The sequence below is a fragment of the Salmo trutta genome, chromosome 32, assembly GCF_901001165.1.
Source record: "Salmo trutta chromosome 32, fSalTru1.1, whole genome shotgun sequence".
Taxonomy (NCBI): Eukaryota; Metazoa; Chordata; class Actinopteri; order Salmoniformes; family Salmonidae; genus Salmo; species Salmo trutta.
This window is the reverse complement of record NC_042988.1, coordinates 12,075,853-12,099,788: the sequence shown is the minus strand read 5'-3', so window position 1 is coordinate 12,099,788 and position 23,936 is coordinate 12,075,853. Positions and strand designations below refer to the sequence as shown.

Sequence of the window (23,936 nt, the reverse complement as noted above, 5' to 3'; positions counted from 1 at the left end):
CCTCTGATGCCTAACAAGCAGGCAGTAGCCATTCATCATGGGTCATGTGATACTGACAGGGTGATGGTTATAAGGGGGGCTACGGGTGGTGGCTGTGGTTACAAACAATTTCCTTAGTCTTTCAACCCATCACATTCATCTGTTGTTTTCCATTGATTGGTAATTTGTTCAACTGTGGGCTCACTGACAGGGACAATCAGGGACAAACTCTTCTACTTTCACATAGGTGAAAGGGGAAGAGTGATGGAGAGCCTGTGTGTGTGTGTATGTGTGTGTAAACACTGAGCTGGTAGCAGTCTGCCACAACAACAGAGAGAGCTACACTTCTGCATATGATTACAGTATTTCTATGAATGTATGCATTCCATTATTCCACCTAAGCCCTTCATCAAAGTTTGGGCTAAGCTGTCAGAAGCCATTTAATGGAGGAGAGAGAGAGAGAAGAAGAGTGAGAGGAGGAAAGGAAGCCAAGGAGAGTGACATTATTGTTGTTTTACTCCAGCCTCAGTAATTAGCAGATTGTAGTAGTCCTAGTTTTCTCCAGCGCGTCAGCAGCAAGTGCCAGCTGCATGGCGGATTGTGCAGACGCAGAGAGCAATGGAACATGCTACCTAACATAACACTGGGGCTGCAGTTTGATCTCCTGCATGTGTGTTTAGGGGAGGTATGTGTGTGCATTGTTTGTCTATTGCAACATGCATCATATTTAAGCATATGCCACAGTCTCTGAAGTGTGTGTGTGTGTATATATATATAATGGCGTTATGCTGAATGGCACGAGTGTAAGCGTGACCAATTTCCCAGAGTGTGAGTCTTGACTACAAACTTAGCCATAGGACACAGCATTCTTATTAGTCAATTGCTTTGTGTGGAGAAAACAATACACCCTCATTGAACATTCATAAGATTTTCAAGCTGCCTGCTCTGCTGTGCATTCGCAGACTAATACCCCAGGTGTCTGTAAGCCAGCTAAAAATAAAAGGTCCCCCCAATGACAAGACAGGAGGCGAAAACAAGCCACTCCATGCCAGAGGGAAGGAGGAGGAGGAACACAATATCTCCAGCAGCAGGGGGACAACTGGAGCCAAAATGGCCCCCGTGTGGCACAATGAGCCTAACAACATCACAAGCTAAGTCGCTGGTCGTCGTGGCACTGTAGGACGGGTAGCAGTGTGGTTACTCCCAATGGGGCAGACAGAATGATCCTGTTCATTCATCTAGGATTTCATCACGGACATCAGATACCCACACACCATTAGTATGAAGAAGACTTGGGTTACAAACATGTTTGAATGAAGTTTTGCTACAAAGTGGATAAATTAAGTAAAATAGCATTTAACTACTCGTAACATAGTTCCAGCCTGCTTCTTACAACCCCGCACAGTACTCAGGGTTGGGTTTCTCCACAGCCTTTTTTTGGAAAGTAGCTTATTGCTGCCCTCTAGTGTTACGCTAAGGTTGGGACAACATGCATTACATACAGTAATAGGAAAACATGTAGGACTACTACAATATAGTGGAGACTACTTGACCTGGTCAGGAAAAACCTCTGCTCCCTATTTATAGCCTATAACTGGGGCCAAGAGTTTTTCCTAGTCAGGTCAGGAAAAATTTTAGAGCAAAACAAATGAACACTTCACCATACTGCAATTACAGAAATAACAGGCAAATCTTAATAATATAGTTATATATTTATTCATACATATTCATTTATAATCAGTTAATTGTAAAAAAAAAAAGAAAAAGAAAAAGATTTACATTAATTTATATGAACTACAGTCATTGTGTAAAGTAAAAAAAAGTAAAGTAATCCCCAGGTGTCAAACTACCAAGAACACACTTTAGATTCACCATCTTGTTCACGCAGCCAGTCAGCCGTCCTTCCCAACCCCCTCCCCCTCCAACACACAGTCTAGTCATAGGGACTGAGTGGACATGAAAATGGACTGATCCAGAATTCAGTAATCTGTCATCTTCCATGTTAACTGCTGGAAAAGTCAGAGGAATGAAGTGGTATAATTGCTTTGCATGTGTTTAGCCTTGACATTCTACAGGGTAGTTTATGAGATAACCCGGTATGGACATGTTCTCGTGTGTTTGTATATTGAATAAATTCTAACGGAACCGCTTGAGGCTGAATTTGCCTGTTGTCTGTGCTGTCAATAGTGTGTATGTGTAGGCACGCATGTCTACTCTGCATACCTTCGCTCTCAACTGAGTTCTGATTCAGAGGGGACCATGGCAGTGCAAATGGTCAGTGCGTACCGCGTGTGTGTGCGTGTCTCAGTGCGTCTGTGTATGACTAAGTGAGTACAAGTGGTGCCGGTGACTCAGCAACTATGTGTGAAGAGGGCAAACAGGTGTTATGGATCCTGGCCTCACCCTGACTTCCCCTCCAGTAACTCCAGACCGTACGGAGCAGTGGGAGCAGAGTTGCATCCAGCCAGAGGGTGAGTAGTATCAGAGTACATTATGCATCTCCGCATATCCGGGCTCCTGGATGTTCTCTAATCCCCCATAAACCCGCATTCAAACAAAACAGATCAGACTGGATTAATCGCCGTTTGCATTATCCTCCTCCCACCCCCAACTGACAAATCACAAAACAGAAAATAATCATCATTAAATGTTTTGTATCTTAGAAGGAAATATGTATTTTTAGAGAACATTATAACATTCCTATTGGGCGTACCAACTCTGTTTGTTTCTACAGTGGGCTGGGCTGCATCATGGTGTTAGGGGATCCCCAAATCAAGGCATAACAAGTAAAAGGGAAAGCACATCAGGAGAGGAATCTGTTTCTGCTACATCAGCACACAACCTAGGCCCTAACCCCCAAACCCCCCCACCCCCCACGTTCCCAGACAACGCCTTCATAGCAACACATTCAATACGTTGTATAACATCCATTATACATACAAGCAACACCGGTTCATCCTCACCGACTCGTCATCAACTTATTTTACAAATTGCACTGTCTCCAACCCCAAAGGCTACACTCTGGACATTAGGTAACTACACTCTGGACATTAGGTAACTACACTCTGGACATTAGGTAACTACACTCTGGACATTAGGTAACTACACTCTGGACATTAGGTAACAAGAACTCGTCATAGAACACAAACTGCATAAGACCAAAAACCAGGGACTGCAAGAGGGCTCAAACTTAACTGGGGAAAACACTGAACTCATGACTGAATGCAAAACAAAAAAACAGCCCCACCCCAAAACACACCAAACAGAAAAGAGAGGGGAGGGGTGAGAACGAGATGTAGAAGTCACCAACTTGAACAGAAAAAGGCTAAAAAAAGACTAAAGTATAAAAAGAAAAACAGAACAGAGAATAGAAGAGGAGAGACAGAAAACAGAGAAGGTTAAAGTGTGGGAGAGGAGGAAGGATCCAGATGAAAGGCTTTGATACTCATGAACAGGGGTCAAAGTCTTTTGGTAAGGTGGTAGTCGTGGCGTTTTGGGACACATTTGTCAGCAGGCCAGTGTTGTGCACTCAGCTCACTCCAGGTCAAGATTCTAAACGACTTCCTTGTTTAGTGATCGCACCTATCCAATTCCAGCGGCCCCTTCTCCTCCCACGTCACTGGTCCCAAGCAGAAACAGGAGGGTGTTGCGCTGGTGGCAGGGTCAACTCCACTGTCACCCTCTCCCCTGCATGGCCTCATGGGAGTTGAAGGGGCATTACTGGGCATCTCCTCCTACACATGTGTGGTTTGCCAGCTCGCATTCATCAAGAATGTTCATCACCAAGAGGGGAAAAAAAGACTAAAAGCAACAAAATGAAAATACAGATACTTTGTTTTCAGTTGGCTTTTTCTTTCCGTCCTTCTGGTCTGTCTGGCATCAAACTCACAGTGACGTCAATCTTTTTTATTTTATGTGTTTGGGTCTCTATTCAATATTTTTGTTGTTGTTAAGACTAGCTTGCAGGGGCCTGGTTTATTATGTCTCCAAACTCCAGAACCGGTGATGGTTCACTGTCCAAACTACTCTCCATAGCCCCGGAACATTCTCTCACACACATTCACAAAAACACACCTGTGTGTGTACAGTATGCGTTTGGCTTAACATAGTTCATAGTGCGAGACCCATTGACATAAATCTCTCCTTCACACCATGGTCTGTGGTGTGGTTTAGCTGGCTGCAACGCTGGATTTCCACAGTACTTACATATATTACATTTAGATTTAAAAAACTAGAATTGTTACATGCAACATTTGGCATTTTCTCAAGTCCCCATGTGTAAAGTCTCAATTGGTGTCCTTTTTAGAAAAATATTTGCTTTTCTCTTTTTTATTTTTGTACAATGAAGCTTCTGACTGTAACAGAGAGAGGGGAAGGGGGAAGGTATTGAGCTGTGTGTGTGTGCGCATGTGTATGTGCAAGTGTGTGTAGTCATTTGGCAGTAAACTATTAGGTGAGTCATAGAGACTCTTTAAAAAGTGTCATCATTTTGCTGGATAAACTCAGCATACCCCCTAGCAGGCCTGCACTAAGCTGTAGCTACTTTGAGACTAGAGAAGAACTACTACCCACTGTATTTACAATATGTTTGTGTGTGTGTGCGGGGGGCTGTTTAATGGCTGAAGAAGACACCAGGACTCTTAAATTAAACTCCTTTTCCACTGGCACTTAAAATTAGGGCCAAAATTGAGATGGTTCGAATGGAATGCTCAAATTCGAACCAGCACAGCCCAGTTTCACAACTGGTGCCAGCGCGTTTAGAATTCAGGCTGGTGACGCAGTAAATAAAATAAAAATAATAAAAATCACCGCTGGATGGTGACAACGTTTAGCAGCTCATCTGGGTGTGTGCGCTGCTAGCTAGCACATGGACAAGCAGTACTGCAGTAGTCAGACATGACACGAATTACCACCACAGCTGGATCCATTCATTTTTGCATTACACAATAAACTTCTATGACAACAGTCAGCCCTAAAATGCTAGCTACCATTATTAGCTAGCATATCAGAGTTAAAACAAGCTACTGTAGCTAGCCAACGTGAGCTAGCAGGACTTTTAGCTGGCCAGTTCGTATTGAAAGCTAGCTAGCTACATCATATCAAACCTGTCGTATAAAAAAATATAATTAAATACATTTAAAAAACTCAAACCTGCCGTCTGGTTTGCTTGATTAGCTAGCTAGCTAATGGCGACGCTAACCGTTTAGCTAGTTAGCAAGCTAAATACATGGTTCTGAGTATGGCTAGCACTGACAGGAGTGTGGGTTAAAGTTAGTTACAGCATTGTGAGGGTGAATTTAAATTCTTCAACATCTTGCCAGTTAGCAACATTAGCGAAGCCAGCTGCAGTCACATATTGGCTACCTAGCAACATTACATAATTTATTATATTTGGAGGCAGTGGAAACAATTTCAGCTAGCCACCAAGGCCAGCCCAACCTGGGTTGACTTCAAAGTGCCAATGGAAACGGATCTTTAGTAAAAATAAAAATAAAAAGGTTTGGTTTGGAGTGGGCAGTCTGGAACCAGAGGCTAACAAAGAGCTACTCACATTGAAGTGCAGTTATGTCTAGAGGTAGCTTGACAGTCGTTGAAAGATTCTGAGGGCATTTCTACCAAACCAATATCCTCATAGTAGCTCTAGCCATGTTTCTGGTTATCCTCCCAACACCCACAAACACACATTGGATGCGAGTTTCTTATCCAAACCTATCTTCCTGTCTTCCTCAGTAAAAGGTCATAGTAGTTCATAGGGAACCTTGTATCAAGTGAGCACTAGCTTCATGTAGTCCATACAGTGTATTAGGAGCCTAATCTGTAAACAGCAGTGGTTCTATTATGTAATCCTCCCTGTAATGCTGGGTGGTCTTTAGAACATGGGCCTGGGGACAGCAGGGAATGTACTGACGCTCATCTGTGGTGATGTGTGTGTGGGTGTGTGTGTGTGTTTATTTGTGTGTTTGACAAAGGCTGTTGTGAGTGGGTTTGGTAATGTCGTTGGGAAGGTTCTTCCCAGACCCTGTGGTGGTTGGGCTCTCTCCCTCTCTCTGCAACGCCAATCGGGGGGGACACACCAGCATGTATACCTTGAGGCCGGATCGGACCAGGCCGAGCCAGGTTGGGTGGAGGGGCAGATGTTGAGCTGAGGGGGGTGGGGGCGCAGTCTTCACATCATAGCAGGATACAGCAGCGACAGAATCTCTGGCGACTCCCCCCGACTGAGGGGGGTGGGGTGACGGGAGCGAAATACGCGTGCACTTTGATGTTAGGTAGATGGGTCTGGAGAGAAGAGAAAGAGATAAAAAGACAAGTGTTGGTGTAAGAGTCTATACAAACGCATCTAAGAAACATTCATTCATCTACTGTAATCGTTGTGTCCGGGTGTCTGTGCACAACGCATAAGCAGCAATGTACGCTGTAGCACCAGTGCCTACCCTTAGTCTCTTGATGCCTGCGCGGGTGATCTGCTGGCAGTCGTAGAGCTCAATGCGGTCCAGGCTGTGGCAGGTCTTCAGGTGCTCCAGCGAGGCGTCCGTGATCAGGGGGCAGTTGTCCAGCTCGATCACCTCCAGCCGGTCGTGGGCACAGGGTCCGCTGCCCAGATGTCTGATGCCATCGTCAGTAATCAGCTCACAGTGAGACAGGCTCTGAGAGAGAGAGACCACAACAACAAAGGAACAGTTAAGAACAGCAATACTACGGTCACCGAACACACTGGGTTTCTTTTGTTATTAACACCACGAGACTGTGGATTATCTAAGAAACAAGTCCTTCCGACATGTATTTCATAGAATTTAAAGACATTCCTTAGATCGAACAAAGCATTAATGAGACAAGCTCCTAGGATAGAAGCCAAAAGCTAGTGCTCACCAGAACTTGCAGACGAGGGCAGTGGATGGACAACTGAATAAGTGTGCCGTCCGTGATCTGGGGAGAGACATAAACAAACGTATCCTTATGGTTGATGGTGCTACAGTGTGTTAGTGTGTGTGGAAACGTGCGTGTTGCGCAGTCTAGTTCACCTGCACACACTCTTCCAGGTCCATCTTTTCCAGCTCATGACAATTCTGCCAGGAAAAAAAACAACAAAAAAACCAGTAAGACAACACATGTACACTACCGTTCAAAAGTTTGGGGTCACTTAGAAATGTCCTTGTTTTTTGAAAAAAAAGCAAAAAAAGGGTGTCCATTAAAATAACATCAAATTGATCAGAAATACAGTGTAGACATTGTTAATGTTGTAAACGACTATTGTAGCTGGAAATGGCAGATTTTTAATGGAATATCTACATAGGCATACAGATGCCCATTATCAGCAACCATTCCTCCTGTGTTCCAATGGCACGTTGTGTTAGCTAATCCAAGTTTATAATTTTAAAAGGCTAATTGATCATTAGAAAACCCTTTTGCAATTATGTTAGCACAGCTGAAAACTGTTGTTCTGATTAAAGAAGCAATAAAACTGGCCTTCTTTAGACTAGTTGAGTATCTGCAGCGTCAGCATTTGTAGGTTCGATTACAAGCTCAAAATGGCCAGAAACAAAGAACTTTCTTCTGAAACTCGTCAGTCTATTCTTGTTCTGAGAAATGAAGGCTATTCCATGCGAGAAATTCTGACGCTCCAAATACTCAACTAGTCTAAAGGCCAGTTTTATTGCTTCTTTAAAATCAATACAACAGTTTTCAGCTGTGCTAACATAACTGCAAAAGGGTTTTCTAATGATCAATTAGCCTTTTAAAATGATAAACTTGGATTAGCTAACACAACGTGCCATTGGAACACAGGAGTGATGTTTGCTGATAACGGGCCTCTGTACGCCTATGTAGATATTCCATTAAAAACCAGCTGTTTCCAGCTACAATAGTCATTTACAACATTAACTATGTCTACACTGTATTTCTGATCAATTTGATGTTATTTTAAGAGACAAAAAATGTTTTGCTTTTCTCAAAAACAAGGACATTTCTAAGTAACCCCAAACTTTTGAACGGTAGTGTATGTCAGAGATGTGTGTGTGTGACCTGCGTCAGTTTCCACACTCACCCTTGCTAGTGTAGTGAAGCCCACATCTGTGAGCTGAGAGCAGCGAGCCACCTCTAATATTCTGAAAGGAGACAGGACATACTGTTATGGTCGGGGGAACTGCTATGTGTTGACGTGTCTGAGGAAATACAAGGTGGGTTAACTTGGGCACTAACCAGAAAGGAGAGCGGGGTGTATTTGAGTCTTAATGTATGAAGGGTTGTATGGGGTTTCTTGTGGTATTTGGAGTGAACAGGGGTTAGAAGCAGGAATGGGTGGGGGGGTAGCGTGGATGTGGGTTGGATGAGGCGGGCTTGGTGGGGGACACCTGAGACCAGTGTGGAGGGGTTGGAGCAGGGGTCGGAGGTGAGGAGGTGGACTAGGAGCAGAGGGAGTACCAACCTGAGGCGCGGGCAGTTCAGTCCCAAGGCGTGGAGGATGGCGTCTGTGATGTTGGCACAACCTGAGACACACAGCGACTGCAGATGGTGACAGCCCCGGCATATAGTAATGAGACCTTCGTCTGTGATCTGCTGCTCAGAAGGAAGCAGGCACGGGTCACTAGCAGAACTTCCACGGCGTCAAACAGCTATAACGCCATTAACAAAATGAACATAATATTACCATAACTAATGCCGTAGGCTATGAATATCCACCTCGGAAAGGGGAATGAGAATCATATCTTGTTTTTTTGTGATATATTTTCATCTCTTTTCCCTCTATAGTTCTGATCTTGCAAGATTGCAGAAAGTTGCGAGGGGGAGCCACACAAAGAAAGCACAGGTGTAAAAAGAGAGAGAGGTCAGAGGATGAAAAAGAGGCGATTCTGGCAAAAGATGAGGAAGCTGCTGAAAGATGGGAGACATTGAGAAGGAAGGAAAGAGGGAGGGAGGGAGAAAGAAAGAGGCATTTGGGGTGTAGACATAACAGGAAGGGAATTTGGAGACACAGATAAAGAGGATGCCAGAAAAACAAATGTGTTGTCTGGGTGAATTTCACACGCTATTGGTTATGTAGGTTACATGGCAGGGCAGGCCTCAGCCCACACCAGTCCCTCTACTGCAGGGCAGGATGCAGACTGACTGAGCAGCCTTGTACACAAGAAACTCCCCTCAGTCCACCAAAAAAAGAAAAACAGCAGAGGAGAGGCAGGACATGACTCATTTACCTTCCATATGGATGGCCACAACAGCTATTAGAGATTCATCATTTCTCAATGACAAACCTATTCAGGAGTTACAATCCCCCAACCCACCACAACAAAGCATTTAGCCCCAAACATGATGGGTGTTGAAATATCAAGCGAGACACTTTATTTTGGATCTGTGAGACCAGCAGGTTTTGCTGTTATGTGACCTAAACACTGAAAGAGGTGCTTGCTTACCGAACACGTCTGTAAGTTGAGAGTGACCAGCTCTGGACAGTGTGCACCAATGTGCTTCAGTGCTTCATCCTCCAACTAGTTAATTGGTGGAGATGGAAAGAAGCGAGAGAGAGAGAGCGAGAGAGGTGTCATTTGAAATCCCATTAGCAGTGCCCCAAGGTAACCCCACCAATGAGCTAGCTAGCTAACCCACTTCTGCAACTAAATGTCCTACCTGCTGTTTGGATCTACCATCCCCATCACACTGTTTGCAATACAAACCTTAGCCCTGGTCTCATATCTAGACTAGCTAAGCCCCTCTCCCCTCAGTCAGCCCTTCAGTCTACCTATATCTTAACTCCTCATCCTCCTGGCTACAATACTAATCATACGCGATCCGTTTGTTCATTTCACCTCCAAGGGTGTCTGACTACCTCTCACATATCCAGTCTGTTCTTCTGTTCATGCACCTTGCTTAGACTGAGATAGCGACCTTATGCTTTTTAAAAATGGTCCCATCTCTAGCTGACCCTTTTGTTGCCTTGCCCTGGCCCTACCTGTGTGCAGCCCTTGAGGAAAAGGCCTTTGAGTCCGGGACAGCATCGTACCAAGGCCTGGATGCCATCCTTAGTCACCTGGTCACACCACGAGATGTTAAGCTGCTCTAACAGAGGACAGCCCTCACTGCAGGGGAAGAAATGGGTCAGACCACGAGACAGATATTAGATAAAAAGCCGGCAAAACAACAACGTGTCCCATATTTATGCACATCCCCTGAATTACCTGTTCACCCTACACTTGTACAACAAATGCAACCATCTGCTCCTGCTGAGGAGACTCCCCGGTGTGTGTGTGAGTATTGTCAGAGTCCTAGAAAAACCTTGTATCTCAAAAAAGTCCCAGGATATTTTGAATGGCTTATATTAGTCCTAGAGTCAGCAAACTGTCACGGAGCATGAAGAGGGATGACTACGATCAAATCACCAAAAGGTGAGTGACAAGGTTTTTCCAGGAATGCTGACAGTATGAGTGGGAGAAAGAGAGACCCCTCACCTGAGTGCTTTGAGTGACAGGTTGGTGATTGAGGTACAGGAGGCGAGGTCCAAGTGTTTGAGCTTGGGACAGAACTTACTGAGGCTATTACATGTGCTGCATGGGAGATAAAGAGACAAGAGGCTTACATGTATAATAATGTAACACTTTAGTACATTAGCAAAACATAAATATACTAGACAAAACAAAATAAGGCATAAATGTCTGCAAATACCTATCAGTAATCTTGGTGCAGCCATTCAAACTAAGCAGCTCAATATTCCTGCAGTTCTGGGAGAAGGTTCTGTTGAAAAACAAACAGGAACAGACATATTTGCACTGGAGTGTGTGTACTTGCCCTCCAGCTCCCACATAAACCTCCTCCCCTCACCCTCCTCAGTGCCAAGAGTGCCCAGTCTAGGCCAGATTCCCAGTCAGTCCTCACCTCAGAGCGCTGTCCCCCACCCCCAGACAGCCCCTCAGACTCAACTTCCTCAGGAATCCCCCACATCGTTTCGAGATGTTCTCCACCACTCGCCCCTGCAACACACGGACACAAACGTCTCATAAAACATAGATTCATCCCCAGATCATCTTCACTTTCACATACATGCAAGAATACATGTAGCAGGAGCATAGGGTAGGAGTCTGCCTGTTCAGGCAAAACTCAACCATCTTTGTAAACACTGACTGCTTAACTTGAACCAATTTCACAGAGCCTGTTGAGTGTCTGTCTTAATATTGCACTCAAGTCTGGCAGACATGATCATACTTGACCTGGCGTTCAGGTCATTCATTCATCGTTGATTATGGCAATGTACTAAACTTGTCACGTGTGAATACATCAGTCATACCCTTCAAATGCCTTTAACATGGTCATCTGTGGTCATCCATACAGTGACAACGTCAATAGAGTGACATACAGTACATGGCATTGATTGTGGTGAACGCACAACATCAATAGTAGTCAATTCAAACTTTCCTTTGGTAGACAACCAACTGCTAAAGGTCCTGAATTCAATCTTCGATAATCACGGTATGTGGGTTTAAAGTCAATGTTGTTTGTGTTTATAAGGTCAAAGCCATGAATGTCCACTTTGTTTCCATAAAAGACAGCAAGACAGACAAAGACAATTGATAAATCAATGGCAGGTGAGGAGGAGATGGAGAGGATAGGAGAGAGAAGAGGTGAGGAAAAAGAAGGTTTATGCGAGACTTCCTGACCTCAATATCTCTCTGAAAGTCGAAAAGGTCAATCCTCTGCCAATTACTGCCGTCCAAGGCGAGCACATTCCACGACTGAGGGAGAGAGGGGCACAAGGTCAACTTCACTGGTTTCACTATTCTGTCCAACACACAATTACATACACTCTCACACTGAACCAAATACACACTTCAGAAACACAAACTCACCCGTGAGACCTGGGCACAGCGACAGAGTGTCACCACATCCAGAAAGGAGAAGATTCTGGAACACAGACAGGGATGGTTCAGAACCCCTGATACCCAGAATCAGAACCAGAGCCCTCTATGTATACAAGGCTCTACCCAGAATCCCGGTTCTACCCTATAATTACATATAGAACTCTGCTACGTATGCCACTTTATGTTTGATGAGCATATGACACTTGATTGTGTTCTTGTGTGGGTCAATTTATGTTAACTCTAGTATGGTTATTGTGTTTGAAGGCTATATAAAGGTTTACTTTTGCAGAGAGAGAGATTGTGTGGTGGGGCATTACACACACACACACACACACACACACACACACACACACACACACACACACACACACACACACACAAACGTTAAAAACACCTCTTTCTATGACAGACTGACCATGTGAATCCAGGTGAAAGATATGATCCCTCATTTGTCACTCGTTAAATCCACTTCAAATCAGTGTAGATGAAGTGGAGGAGACAGGTTAAAGAATGATTTTTGAACGGAGTATGGCAGTAGGTGCCAGGAGCACCGGTTTGTGTCGAGATCTGCAACGCTGCTGGGTTTTTCACGGTCAACAGTTTGTGTGTATCAACAATGGTCCACCACCCAAAGGACATCCAACCAACTTGACAACTGTGGGAAGCACTGTGTACGTACCTATGTATGTAATAATTCCAATAGCCTAACTGATCTTTCTGGTTCCTCCCCCCAATTGTTTAAGTGCATACACACATACATACATACATACATACATACATACATACATACATACATACATACATACATACATACATACATACATACACAGTATTCAGAAAGTATTGATAAATTGTGTAGATGAAAAGATATTCATAATTTTACAAATTAACTGAAGGTATTTGTATTGGTTACACACACACACACACACACACACCAAAAGTTTGGACACACCTACTCATTCAAAGTTTACAATTTTTTTTTACTATTTTCTACATTGTAGAATAGTGAAGACATCAAAACAATGAAATAACACATGGAATCATGTAATAACCAACACATTTGTATTCCATAGCCAATAGCCACCCTTTGCCTTGACAACTTTGCACACTCTTGGCATTCTCTCAATCAGCTTCACCTGGAATGCTTTTCCAACAGTCTTGAAGGAGTGGTTACTTTGAAGAATCTCAAATATATTTAGATTTGTTTAACACATGATTGGATACTACATGATTCCATATGTATTATTTCAAAGTTTTGATGTCTTCACAATTATTCTACAATGTAGACAATAGTAAAAATAAAGAAAAACCCTGGAATGAGTAGGTGTCCAAACTTTTGACTGGTACTGTATGTATGTATGTATGTATGTATGTATGTATGTATGTATGTATGTATGTATGTATGTATGTATGTATGTATGTATGTATGTATGTATGTAGTGTACCAGTACCTTCAGAAAGTATTCATATCCCTTGACTTTTTCCACATTGTTGTTTCAGAGAGAATTCAACATTTATTAAATTATCTCATTTACATAAGTATTCACACCCTTAAGTCAATACTTTGTAGAAGCACCTTTTACAGCAATTGCAGCTGTGAATCTTCAGGTCTTGCCATAGATTTTCAAGTAGATTTAAGTCAAACTGTCTTTTTGGTAAGCAACTCCAGCGTAGATTTGGCCTTCTGTTTTAGGTTATTGTCCTGCAGAAAGGTGAGTTAATCTAGGATTTTGCCTGTGCGTAACTCCATTCCGTTAATTTTTTATTCTGAGAAACTCCCCAGACCTTAACGATTACAAGCATACCCATAACATGATGCAGTCACCACTATGCTTGAAAATATGTAAAGTGGTACTCAGTAACATATTGGCCCCAAAAATAGCACTTTGTATTCTGGACAAAAAGTGAATTGCTTTGCCACATTTTTTGCATTATTACTTTAGTGCCTTGTTGCAAACAGGATGCATGCTTTCAAATATTTGTATTCTGTACAGGCTTTCTTTTCACTATAAAATAGGTTAGTATTGTGGAGTAACTACAATGCTGTTGATCCATCCGCAGTTCCCCTATCCCAGCCATTAAACCCTGTAACTGTTTTAAAGTCACCACCGGCCTCATGGTGAAATTCCTGAGCAGTTTCCTTCCTCTCTTGCAACCGAGTTAGAAAGGTCACCTGTATCTTTGTAGTGACTGGGTGAATTGATACAACATCCAAAGTGTAATTAATAACTTCACCATTCTCAAAGGGATATTCAATGTCTGCTTTTTAAAATTCTTTACCCATCTACCAATAGGTAGCCTTCTTTGCAAGGCATTGGAAAACCTCTCTGGTATTTGTGGTTGAATTTGTGTTTGAAATTCACTGCTCGACTGAGGGACCTTACAGATAATTGTATGTGTGGGGTACAGAGATAAGGTTGTCATTCAAAAATCATGTTAAAAACTATTATTGCACACAGAGTCCATGCAACGTATGTCACTCGTTAAGACATTTTTACTACTGAACTTATTATTGGGTATTGTGTGTAGGCCAGTGACAAAAAACATCTAAATGTTATCCATTTTTAAATTCAGGTTGTAACACAATATGTAGAAGAAGTCAAGGAGTGTGAATACTGCCTATGCCCTTCGAGAATAGGTATGCATGTGTGATGGATTAATATGTAACACATTACACTCTGCAGCCCAGTGTGATGTAGGGTGAGTATTTTGCAATTGGCCTCGGCAAGCCTGCCCGTAACCAAAAAGCCCTAGTAAATCAGAGCTCAGTCTGTGGCCCCTGCACCTTCAGCACACCCCCAACCGTCAGCACCTCTATCCCAGACCGTTCTGCTGGTGAGACCCAGGCTTGAGTTATGGCCTCCATTTTCTGTTTGCTCTGGGGCTTTTTACTTTTTTTGCTTAATCGATTAGAATGTTTTATAGCCCAGACCATCTGTGTTTAATTAGTTTTAGCATTTGGGGGGGAGGGGAAATTGGGGCAAGTGGGATGGGGCGCATGAGGGAGAGTGGCAGATGGCCGGTGATGTTGACCAAACCACTAGAGCCCAGGTATAGTGACCCTTCGTTTCTAAGGTGGCTGGCTCATGGCTCAAGTGTCACGATGTAACCTCGCTAATTGTCAGTGGCTGTGTTGTGTGGAGCAGGTGGACCAGAGTGTACACGGCTGTGTTTTGGGCACGTTAAGTTGTTTGATGGCGTTGAGCATGTGGCATGCCATATTCTGTGTGTGCATACGGCCCAGTCATTGGAAAGCCCTCGCTCACCGTAGCAACAGCTCCTTGGGCAGCTTCTTATTGATGACGGCCTCATCGCTGTTTGAGAACATCTGTGAGGAAGAGAAGAAGAAGAGCATGTTAACTTCCTCTGGCTCCATCGCTCACAGCAGGACTGGCCTAGACTTCCTCTGTTCTCTCTGCCCCACCCCAAGGAAAGCTCCAGCATATAACCAATGATAAACAATCACTGTCATCAGTAGAGATAGGTTCAATGTCAAAGCTTGATGGGAGAAAGGGGGTGATACAGTTTGTGCGATGAAGAGAGATTGAGAGGAAGGGAGACATTTTCTTTCTCCTAATCAAACAGTGACTACAGAAGAGGTGTTTTAACACACCCACAAACAGAATTATGATCCATGAGATATTCAGTCCCTTGATACACTGAAAGATGATGTCATGGAAAACAGTATCCTACTCTAGTTTGCAGAGTTCCCATATTTAGGAGCAAACCTACATTTGTCCAAGTATGAAGCACTTAATGGGTAAGTCAATTGCATTCATCTTTGATTCCTGGGGCCACTCATACAACAAAATGTTGTATAAGTAAGGCTGCATTTACACAGGCAGCCCAATTCTGATATTTTTTTTCTCTCACTCATTTGTCTTTCGACCAATCAGATCAGCTCTGAAAAAGATATATGTGAAAAGATCTGATGTGATTGGTCAAAACACCAATTAGTGGAACAAATATCTTAGTTGGCCTGTCCGTGTAAGTGCAGCCTAAGTCGCATTGGATAACTTTGGTCTGCTAAATGGCATATATTATTTTATTTTTTTATGGAGGAGTATTGTAGTCAGAATAGGACCTGTCAAATGCAGTAATGCTGAACCATGCTGGTGGTCCATGTAATGACAAAGATATCAAGCATAAACAGGAATATACTTTGTAGAGACTTGAGCAACTTTGTGACAAAGTCACAATCCCTGTTTACGTTAACACTCCGAGGGAGCAGAAAAGGACAGGCATTTCGCTTTTGAGGCAAATTCACTCTGACAGCTTGCCTTTCAGAGAACTACTCAACAGGTCAAATAATCCACGGCCATTTCCAAAATAACCAGATGCTCATGGTCTGGGGCATATAGGCTACATTGTTTTTTCCTTTGTGGTGTAACATTATATGATTGTTTGCAGGGCCACAGTAGTTATTGGTCATTTCCATGTAAAAATGACCCATGAGCACCAACATGTGAAGTCCATAGGAGCATATCAAATCTGGTGTCAAATGAAAGCTAAGACTATATTTGAGAAATTAAGGCATACACACATTTTTAAACAATTTTCCATCCTAAACATTTCAGAATAAGCAACGGTTTTGATTTCAGGCCAAACAGATGGAAAAGGGGTCTTAGAAAACATCTACCAGAAAAAGTCTTTAAAAATAAAAAATAAAAAAAGGTATTAGAAATCCATAAAAATATTAATAATGCTTAAGTAAATAAAAACCCCTGCCAACTAATATCAACATGTTTCGTTTTGTATCTTTTTTTTTTGCCTTGTGTAAGTTTAAGAAACATTGCCTTGAAATTCCTTTACCAAAAACCCACATATCTTTAAGTAACAAGTAAAAGGTCAATCAATAAGTTACTTTTACTGATATAAATTTTGTTAATTTATTAAGTGATTAACCCCCCCCAAATGTAATTGGTAAGTGATTTTCTGCAATTGAATTGGCTACAATGGTAAACTATACTCCACTGTTCTGTCCTTTACTGAGCTCCATTGTGCTGTACTATACTTTGATTGTCCAAGCTTGTGAAACATAGACGTCTATGATTGGCTTTGATTTGGTCCAACCAAATTTGGTCTCGTTTGGGGGCAGAGCTCATTAAAATAATAGCCGGTGTGTAGAATAATACCCAAATATGCAGAGGAGGACATTACATATTTATACCTTTGTGTACCTATTTTGGTCACAGAACTATGAAGAGAATGACATTCATATCCATAACTATGCATTTCTGGGTAGTACAGATCTGGGACCCATGATGAAATTCTGTTATCGCAATTCCGTTACCAGGTGTAAATCCACTTCACTTGCTGTAGTTTAATAATCAAAAGAGATTTTTCAGTCAATGTGTCATGTCATAGCTGACATTCCATTCTGTCTGCAGACATTGTTGAATCTTAATTCAGAGCAGATGTTTAGAGTTTCTGGAAAACGTTGACACAGGAAGATTTTACCAAAATTCTGTCACCAAACTTTGCATCTGCACAGTTCTTCCTGTAAATGTGTTATTGTAAATTGTTCAGTGTAAATTGTTTTCAAAAGTATTCATTCATTCTGCATAGACTTGTATGGTTTGTTAAACTTTGAAATCAATGGTTTTTGTTGGGCTTACATTTTAAGTGAAAAACCTGAGTCAACGCAATTCCGTTACCGTGGAACTGCCCTTATGGTTTGAGTATGTTGTCACATATTATTACAAAGTACATTTTCTTGAATGGTGAGAAATACTGTTCCATGTGATATAGCCTATTGTACAGTGTAGTCAGAAAGTATTCAGACCCCTTGACTTCCTCCACATTTTGTTATGTTACAGCCTTATTCTAAAATGGATTAAACTGTCCCCCCCCTCAATCTCCATACAATACCCCATGACAAAGCAAAAAGTTTTCAGATCCTTGACTCATTACTTTGTTGAAGCATCTTTGGCAGCGATTACAGTCTTGAGTCTTCTTGGGTATGACGCTACAAACTTGGCACACCTGTATTTGGGGAGTTTCTCCCATCCTTCTCTGCATATCCTCTCAAGCCATGTCAGGTTCGATGGGGAGCGTCGCTGCACAGCTATTTTTAGATCTCTCCAGAGATGTTCGATTGGGTTAAAGTGCGGGCTCTGACTGGGCCACTCAAGAACATTCAGAGACTTGTCTCGAAGTCACTCCTGCGTTGTGTTGGCTGTGAACTTATGGTAGTTGTCCTGTTGGAAGGTGAACCTTTGCCCCAGTCTGAGGTCCTGAGGGCTCTGGAGCAGGTTTTCATCAAGGAGCTCTCTGTACTTCACGTCGCTCATCTTTCCCTCAATCCTGACTAGTCTCACAGTCCCTGCCTCTGAAAAACATCCCCAAAGTATGATGCTGCCCCCACCTTGCTTCACCATAGGGATGGTGCCAGGTTTCCTCCAGACGTGACACTTGGCATTCAGGCCAAAGAGTTCAATCTTGGTTTCATCAGACCAGATAATCTTGTTCCTCATGGTCAGAGTTGTTTAGGTCCCTTTTGGCAAACTCCAAGCGGGCTGTCATGTGCCTTTTACTGAGGAGTGGCTTATGTCTGGCCACTCTACCATAAAGGCCTGATTGGTAGAGTGCTGCAGAGATGGTTGTCCTTCTGGAAGGTTCTCCCATCTCCACAGACAAACAATTCCGGAGCTCTGTCAGAGTGACCATTGGGTTCTTGGTCAACTACCTGACCAATGCCCTTCTCCCCGGATTGCTCAGTTTGGCCGGGCAGCCAGACCTAGGAAGAGTCTTGGTGGTTCCAAACTTCTTTCATTTAAGAATGATGAAGACCACTGTGTTCTTGGGGACCTTCAATGCTGAAGAAATGCTTTGGTACCCTTCCCCAGATCTGTGCCTTGACACAATCCTGTCTCAGAGCTCTACGAACAATTCCTTCTAACTCTTGGCTTGGTTTATGCTCTGACATGCACTGTCAACTATGGGACCTTATATAGACAGGTGTGTTGCCTTTCCAAATCATGTCCAATCAATTGAATTTACCACAGGTGGACTCCAATCAAGTTATAGAAACATCTCAAGAATTATCAATGGAAACAAGATGCACCTGAGCGCAATTTCAAGTCTCATAGCAAAGGGTCTGAATACTTGTGTAAATAAGGTTTCTGTTTTTGCTTTTTTATAAATTTGCAAAACATTCTAAAATCTGGTTTTCACTTTGTCATTATGGGGTATTGTGTATAGGTTGATGAGGAGATATATATATATACACTGCTCAAAAAAATAAAGGGAACACTAAAATAACACATCCTAGATCTGAATGAATGAAATTATCTTATTAAATACTTTTTTCTTTACATAGTTGAATGTGCTGACAACAAAATCACACAAAAATAATCAATGGAAATCCAATTTATCAACCCATGGAGGTCTGGATTTGGAGTCACACTCAAAATTAAAGTGGAAAACCACACTACAGGCTGATCCAACTTTGATGTAATGTCCTTAAAACAAGTCAATATGAGGCTCAGTAGTGTGTGTGGCCTCCACGTGCCTGTATGACCTCCCTACAACGCCAGGGCATGCTCCTGATGAGGTGGCGGATGGTCTCCTGAGGGATCTCCTCCCAGACCTGGACTAAAGCATCCGCCAACTCCTGGACAGTCTGTGGTGCAACGTGGCGTTGGTGGATGGAGCAAGACATGATGTCCCAGATGTGCTCAATTGGATTCAGGTCTGGGGAAAAGGCGGGCCAGTCCATAGCATCAATGCCTTCCTCTTGCAGGAACTGCTGACACACTCCAGCCACATGAGGTCTAGCATTGTCTTGCATTAGGAGGAACCCAGGGCCAACCGCACCAGCATATGGTCTCACAAGGGGTCTGAGGATCTCATCTCGGTACCTAATGGCAGTCAGGCTACCTCTGGCGAGCACATGGAGGGCTGTGCGGCCCCCCAAAGAAATGCCACCCCACACCATGACTGACCCACCGCCAAACCGGTCATGCTGGAGGATGTTGCAGGCAGCAGAACGTTCTCCACGGCGTCTCCAGACTCTGTCACGTCTGTTACATGTGTTCAGTGTGAACCTGCTTTCATCTGTGAAGAGCACAGGGCGCAAGTGGCGAATTTGCCAATCTTGGTGTTCTCTGGCAAATGCCAAACGTCCTGCATGGTGTTGGGCTGTAAGCACAACCCCCACCTGTGGACGTCGGGCCCTCATACCACCCTCATGGAGTCTGTTTCTGACCGTTTGAGCAGACACATGCACATTTGTGGCCTGCTGGAGGTCGTTTTGCAGGGCTCTGGCAGTGCTCCTCCTGTTCCTCCTTGCACAAAGGCGGAGGTAGCGGTCCTGCTGCTGGGTTGTTGCCCTCCTAAGGCCTCCTCCACGTCTCCTGATGTACTGGCCTGTCTCCTGGTAGTGCCTGCATGCTCTGGACACTACCCTGACAGACACAGCAAACCTTCTTGCCACAGCTCGCATTGATGTGCCATCCTGGATGAGCTGCACTACCTGAGCCACTTGTGTCGGTTGTAGACTCCGTCTCATGCTACCACTAGAGTGAAAGCACCGCCAGTATTCAAAAGTGACCAAAACATCAGCCAGGAAGCATAGGAACTGAGAAGTGGTCTGTGGTTACCACCTGCAGAACCACTCCTTTATTGGGGGTGTCTTGCTAATTGCCTATAATTTCCACCTGTTGTCTATTCCATTTGCACAACAGCATGTGACATTTATTGTCAATCAGTGTTGCTCCCTAAGTGGACAGTTTGATTTCACAGAAGTGTGATTGACTTGGAGTTACATTGTGTTGTTTAAGTGTTCCCTTTATTTTTTTGAGCAGTAATATATATATATAAAATCAATTTTAGAATAAGGCTGTAACGTAACAAAATGTGGAAAAAGTCAATGGGTCTGAACACTTTCGGAATGCACTGTATATCAAATGGTTTGAAATAAGGCTAAATCATGTTTGAATCTCCAATCATACTCATACTATTTAGGACGTTTTTAAATAACTTGGATCCTTTCCCAGCATGATAGATTAAAAGTTAAATGTACAAATTGCTCACTTTCCTCTACTATTTCAATATGAAATCATATCAAGAATATCTCTAGATATGAATGACTTTCTAGAATTCTCTTATAATATTTTTGTCTCTGGTCTATGAAAAACTGTTTGAAATGCTCAAGACTTATGGGATATATGTGTTGCCTTGCCTTGGTTAAAGTACATGAGCTGAGCTCACTGACTGATTCACACTAAGAATTGCTGAAGACAACACACCTCATCCCTTTGGAAACGAAATACGCACAAGGCAAGATAGTTTCTCTCTCTAACTGTAGCGTTTCAATCAACAACACTAGGCCACTTGACAATAGGCAATATGTTGATGCATTAAAAAACAGGGGCGTGAGTAAGAATAGGCCTGCCTATAAATGCAACACAATTTCAATTCTACTCTCCAAACGGTTTAAGTCCATTGTTATTGGCTAGTAAACTACAGCTCACGTATCTGCCGCAGATGTCAGCTTGTCAGGCCAGAAGGTACGGCCTGAATCTTCTGAGTCGTCAGCTGTTGCACTGTTAAAAATAAATAAAACCACACAAATCCCACGCCGCCTAGATGAGGATTAAACAACAGAGTGCTCAGGGTAGTCAGGCCAATGTCACGGCGTGAACACACACGGACGGCATTTGTTCATGAGACTGTATTTATCCAAAGCCATATTTCACATTTGGTGCATTCTTTATCGCTGCGTATAAAGCGACGAAAACTTTGCCACAACGTTGAATAACGATCGCTTGCATAAAAAAAACATGGGGCTTCTGTCAACGTAAACATCTATAGGGAAATCATAGCCTGTATGATTTGAAAAACAGATATATAGTGTTGTATTTGCTGTTGATATTCGGAGTGTGGTGGTGGACAAGCCGAGTCGTGGCCGAGCGAATGGCCCATCTGTAGCAGAATCAACCCGCAGCGGCCATGAGTCTACACAACAGAACCCTAGCTGATCAAAGACATCATTCCAATTCTCCAACTCTGTGAAATAACTCAGTCACATAGTAGGATGAAGTAGGCCCGAATATTAGCACATTTTATGTTTATAAAACGATGGGAAATATAGGGCTTCGTATCAGTGTGAAGCCTAAAAGTCTGTATTTGTGCCATTGTCTTTGTTTTGACGGCACAAAGAGAAAGCTCGGATAGGCTCTACAATTTTTTTAATCAGCCCGGAAACCTATGAATGCTTTATTAACACAAAATGTGAAACTATAACCACATTTAATAATTGTACATTCTGGTAGGCTATTGAAGAAATATTGTCGATACTTGAAAACAACATGTTTTCCCTAATCCAAACATTGACTGCGGAAGCTGCATCGGTGCGCAACCATGGACGCAGTTTAACAAACACCATAACACCAATCAAAAATAATTGTCATCTATCAATCTCCTATATTATAAACTCACCTCAAACCGGCTCCGCGAAACACCATTAACCTCCTTCCCCATCTCGGACGGTGGTTTACCCGACTCGATCAGGGGGATAAGTAATTCGGTGTTAAAATTGCAGTAACGTGTAGATATCGGCGCTCGTCTTGCAAACCCCAGTCCAAAGCTACCATGCTACCGTTGTTTCGGCAGCTGCGACGGCGGATTTCATCGTTTTTTTCGGTTTGTAACACAATTGCAATAGCCTACCTCTCGACAACTGCCCCAGCCAACAACCCGAACTCTTATATCTCCACTCACTAGTTCGCCCTCCCCTCCACCGTTCCCCCTTTATATGTGAACACTGCTTTTAGCATTAGCCTTCTTTATTATGGACACAAATAATTACATTTAGTAATAACCCTGGACGAAGTATAGCCTACATGCATTTTTCATCAGGGCAATATTCTGCCATTATTTAGAATTCTATAGAATTAGGCCAATCCTATTTCTCCCTTTAGCCTAGGCCCTGCCTACATCATTGGGCTATGGGATATCAAAACATTAACCTTAAATAACTGTGATATAAAGGAGGACACTACGCAAGAGCACTTTATTGGTAGTCCTACTGTATATGCTATTGTGCTGTCCAGTTGTCATTGGAGCCATGTGAGGCCTAGTTTTGGACAGGAGCATAACCTACCTGCGATTTGTTTTGTACTGTTTTTTGTGTTGTCTTTCATGCAGGATAAAGGGCATAATTAGTTTGCATAAATAAAGATTACATACATAATAACATCGCCTTGTGCATATACCTACTTTGTGTGTATACACATAAATGGTCATAATAATGTAGGCATATCTTTATTAAAAAATAATGCACTGTGGTGTCCATTATTTCCCATTATAAAACATGCATATATATATAACTTCAATAGCCATTGATAAAACAATGGACAACATTCTGAAACTGCCAATCTGATGATCGAATGGATACATTGTAACTTTGTTGTTGCTGTTTGGGGAAAGAGCACTTCCGCTTTGGACGGCTTCCAGCTCGCAAGAAACCAATGAAGACACATATACGTGACTTGTCATCCGATGTCATTACAGCGGGAAAATGTGCATGTAAACACAGAGTAGAAATCCATACTGAACCATTGCATTTTAAATCAAGTTGTAGTTCTTTCTGGATTGCTATTGTCGACTCACACAGTATAAAGAAAATGATTACACATAATATCTTTATAACGGAGGAAATGTACTTTGGCTATAATTTCCAACGTCGCATGCACATACGTCCAGCTGCTAAGACGTCATATATCCGGGACATGTGCCGCGTTCAAAACAACTGGGAACTCGGAAATCTCTGACTTCCGACTAGTGCGTTCAAAACAACTGGGAACTCGGAAGAAAATTAGCTCTGACTGGGAAAAACATCGATTTTAACAATCATCCAACTCGGGCCTCTTTCTAGAGCTCTGACTTTCCAACCTGAAGAAAACAAACGTCATGATTTGCCTTCATATTTTTCAGAGTTCCAAGTGGTTCTGAACACAGCAATGGACAAGCGTAGTTGGTCGAGAAATGGCAGGCTGGTCTCATAGACTAGGCGTAAACTAAAAGCCGTTTGATATGGTTACAGAAAGTAAAAAAGAAATGAGGGTGGTTGGTTGGTTGGTTGGGGTGGATATGACAAGAACATCTAGC

General features: G+C 42.8%; 1 protein-coding gene across 2 annotated transcripts in view; it reads right to left on the bottom strand.

Annotated features, from left to right (window-relative positions):
• Positions 1–1,749: 1,749 nt before the first annotated feature.
• The window catches only part of LOC115171091 (F-box/LRR-repeat protein 20), a 24,599-nt gene continuing 2,412 nt past the window's right edge, over positions 1,750–23,936 (bottom strand). The window contains exons 1-15 of one of the 2 annotated variants that reach the window (XM_029727594.1): positions 22,266–22,581; positions 15,089–15,150; positions 11,811–11,865; positions 11,622–11,696; positions 10,843–10,937; positions 10,633–10,701; positions 10,419–10,514; positions 9,923–10,049; positions 9,387–9,461; positions 8,405–8,535; positions 8,024–8,084; positions 7,002–7,046; positions 6,850–6,906; positions 6,414–6,626; positions 1,750–6,258 (exon numbers count right to left, since the gene is read on the bottom strand). In XM_029727594.1, the coding sequence (XP_029583454.1) occupies positions 6,151–6,258; positions 6,414–6,626; positions 6,850–6,906; positions 7,002–7,046; positions 8,024–8,084; positions 8,405–8,535; positions 9,387–9,461; positions 9,923–10,049; positions 10,419–10,514; positions 10,633–10,701; positions 10,843–10,937; positions 11,622–11,696; positions 11,811–11,865; positions 15,089–15,150; positions 22,266–22,307 (1,311 nt within the window). In that variant the 5' untranslated portion in view covers positions 22,308–22,581 and the 3' untranslated portion in view covers positions 1,750–6,150. Of the gene's footprint in view, positions 6,259–6,413; positions 6,627–6,849; positions 6,907–7,001; positions 7,047–8,023; positions 8,085–8,404; positions 8,536–9,386; positions 9,462–9,922; positions 10,050–10,418; positions 10,515–10,632; positions 10,702–10,842; positions 10,938–11,621; positions 11,697–11,810; positions 11,866–15,088; positions 15,151–22,265; positions 22,582–23,936 lie in introns of those variants that run through there. The other variant, XM_029727595.1, reaches the window with a different exon arrangement.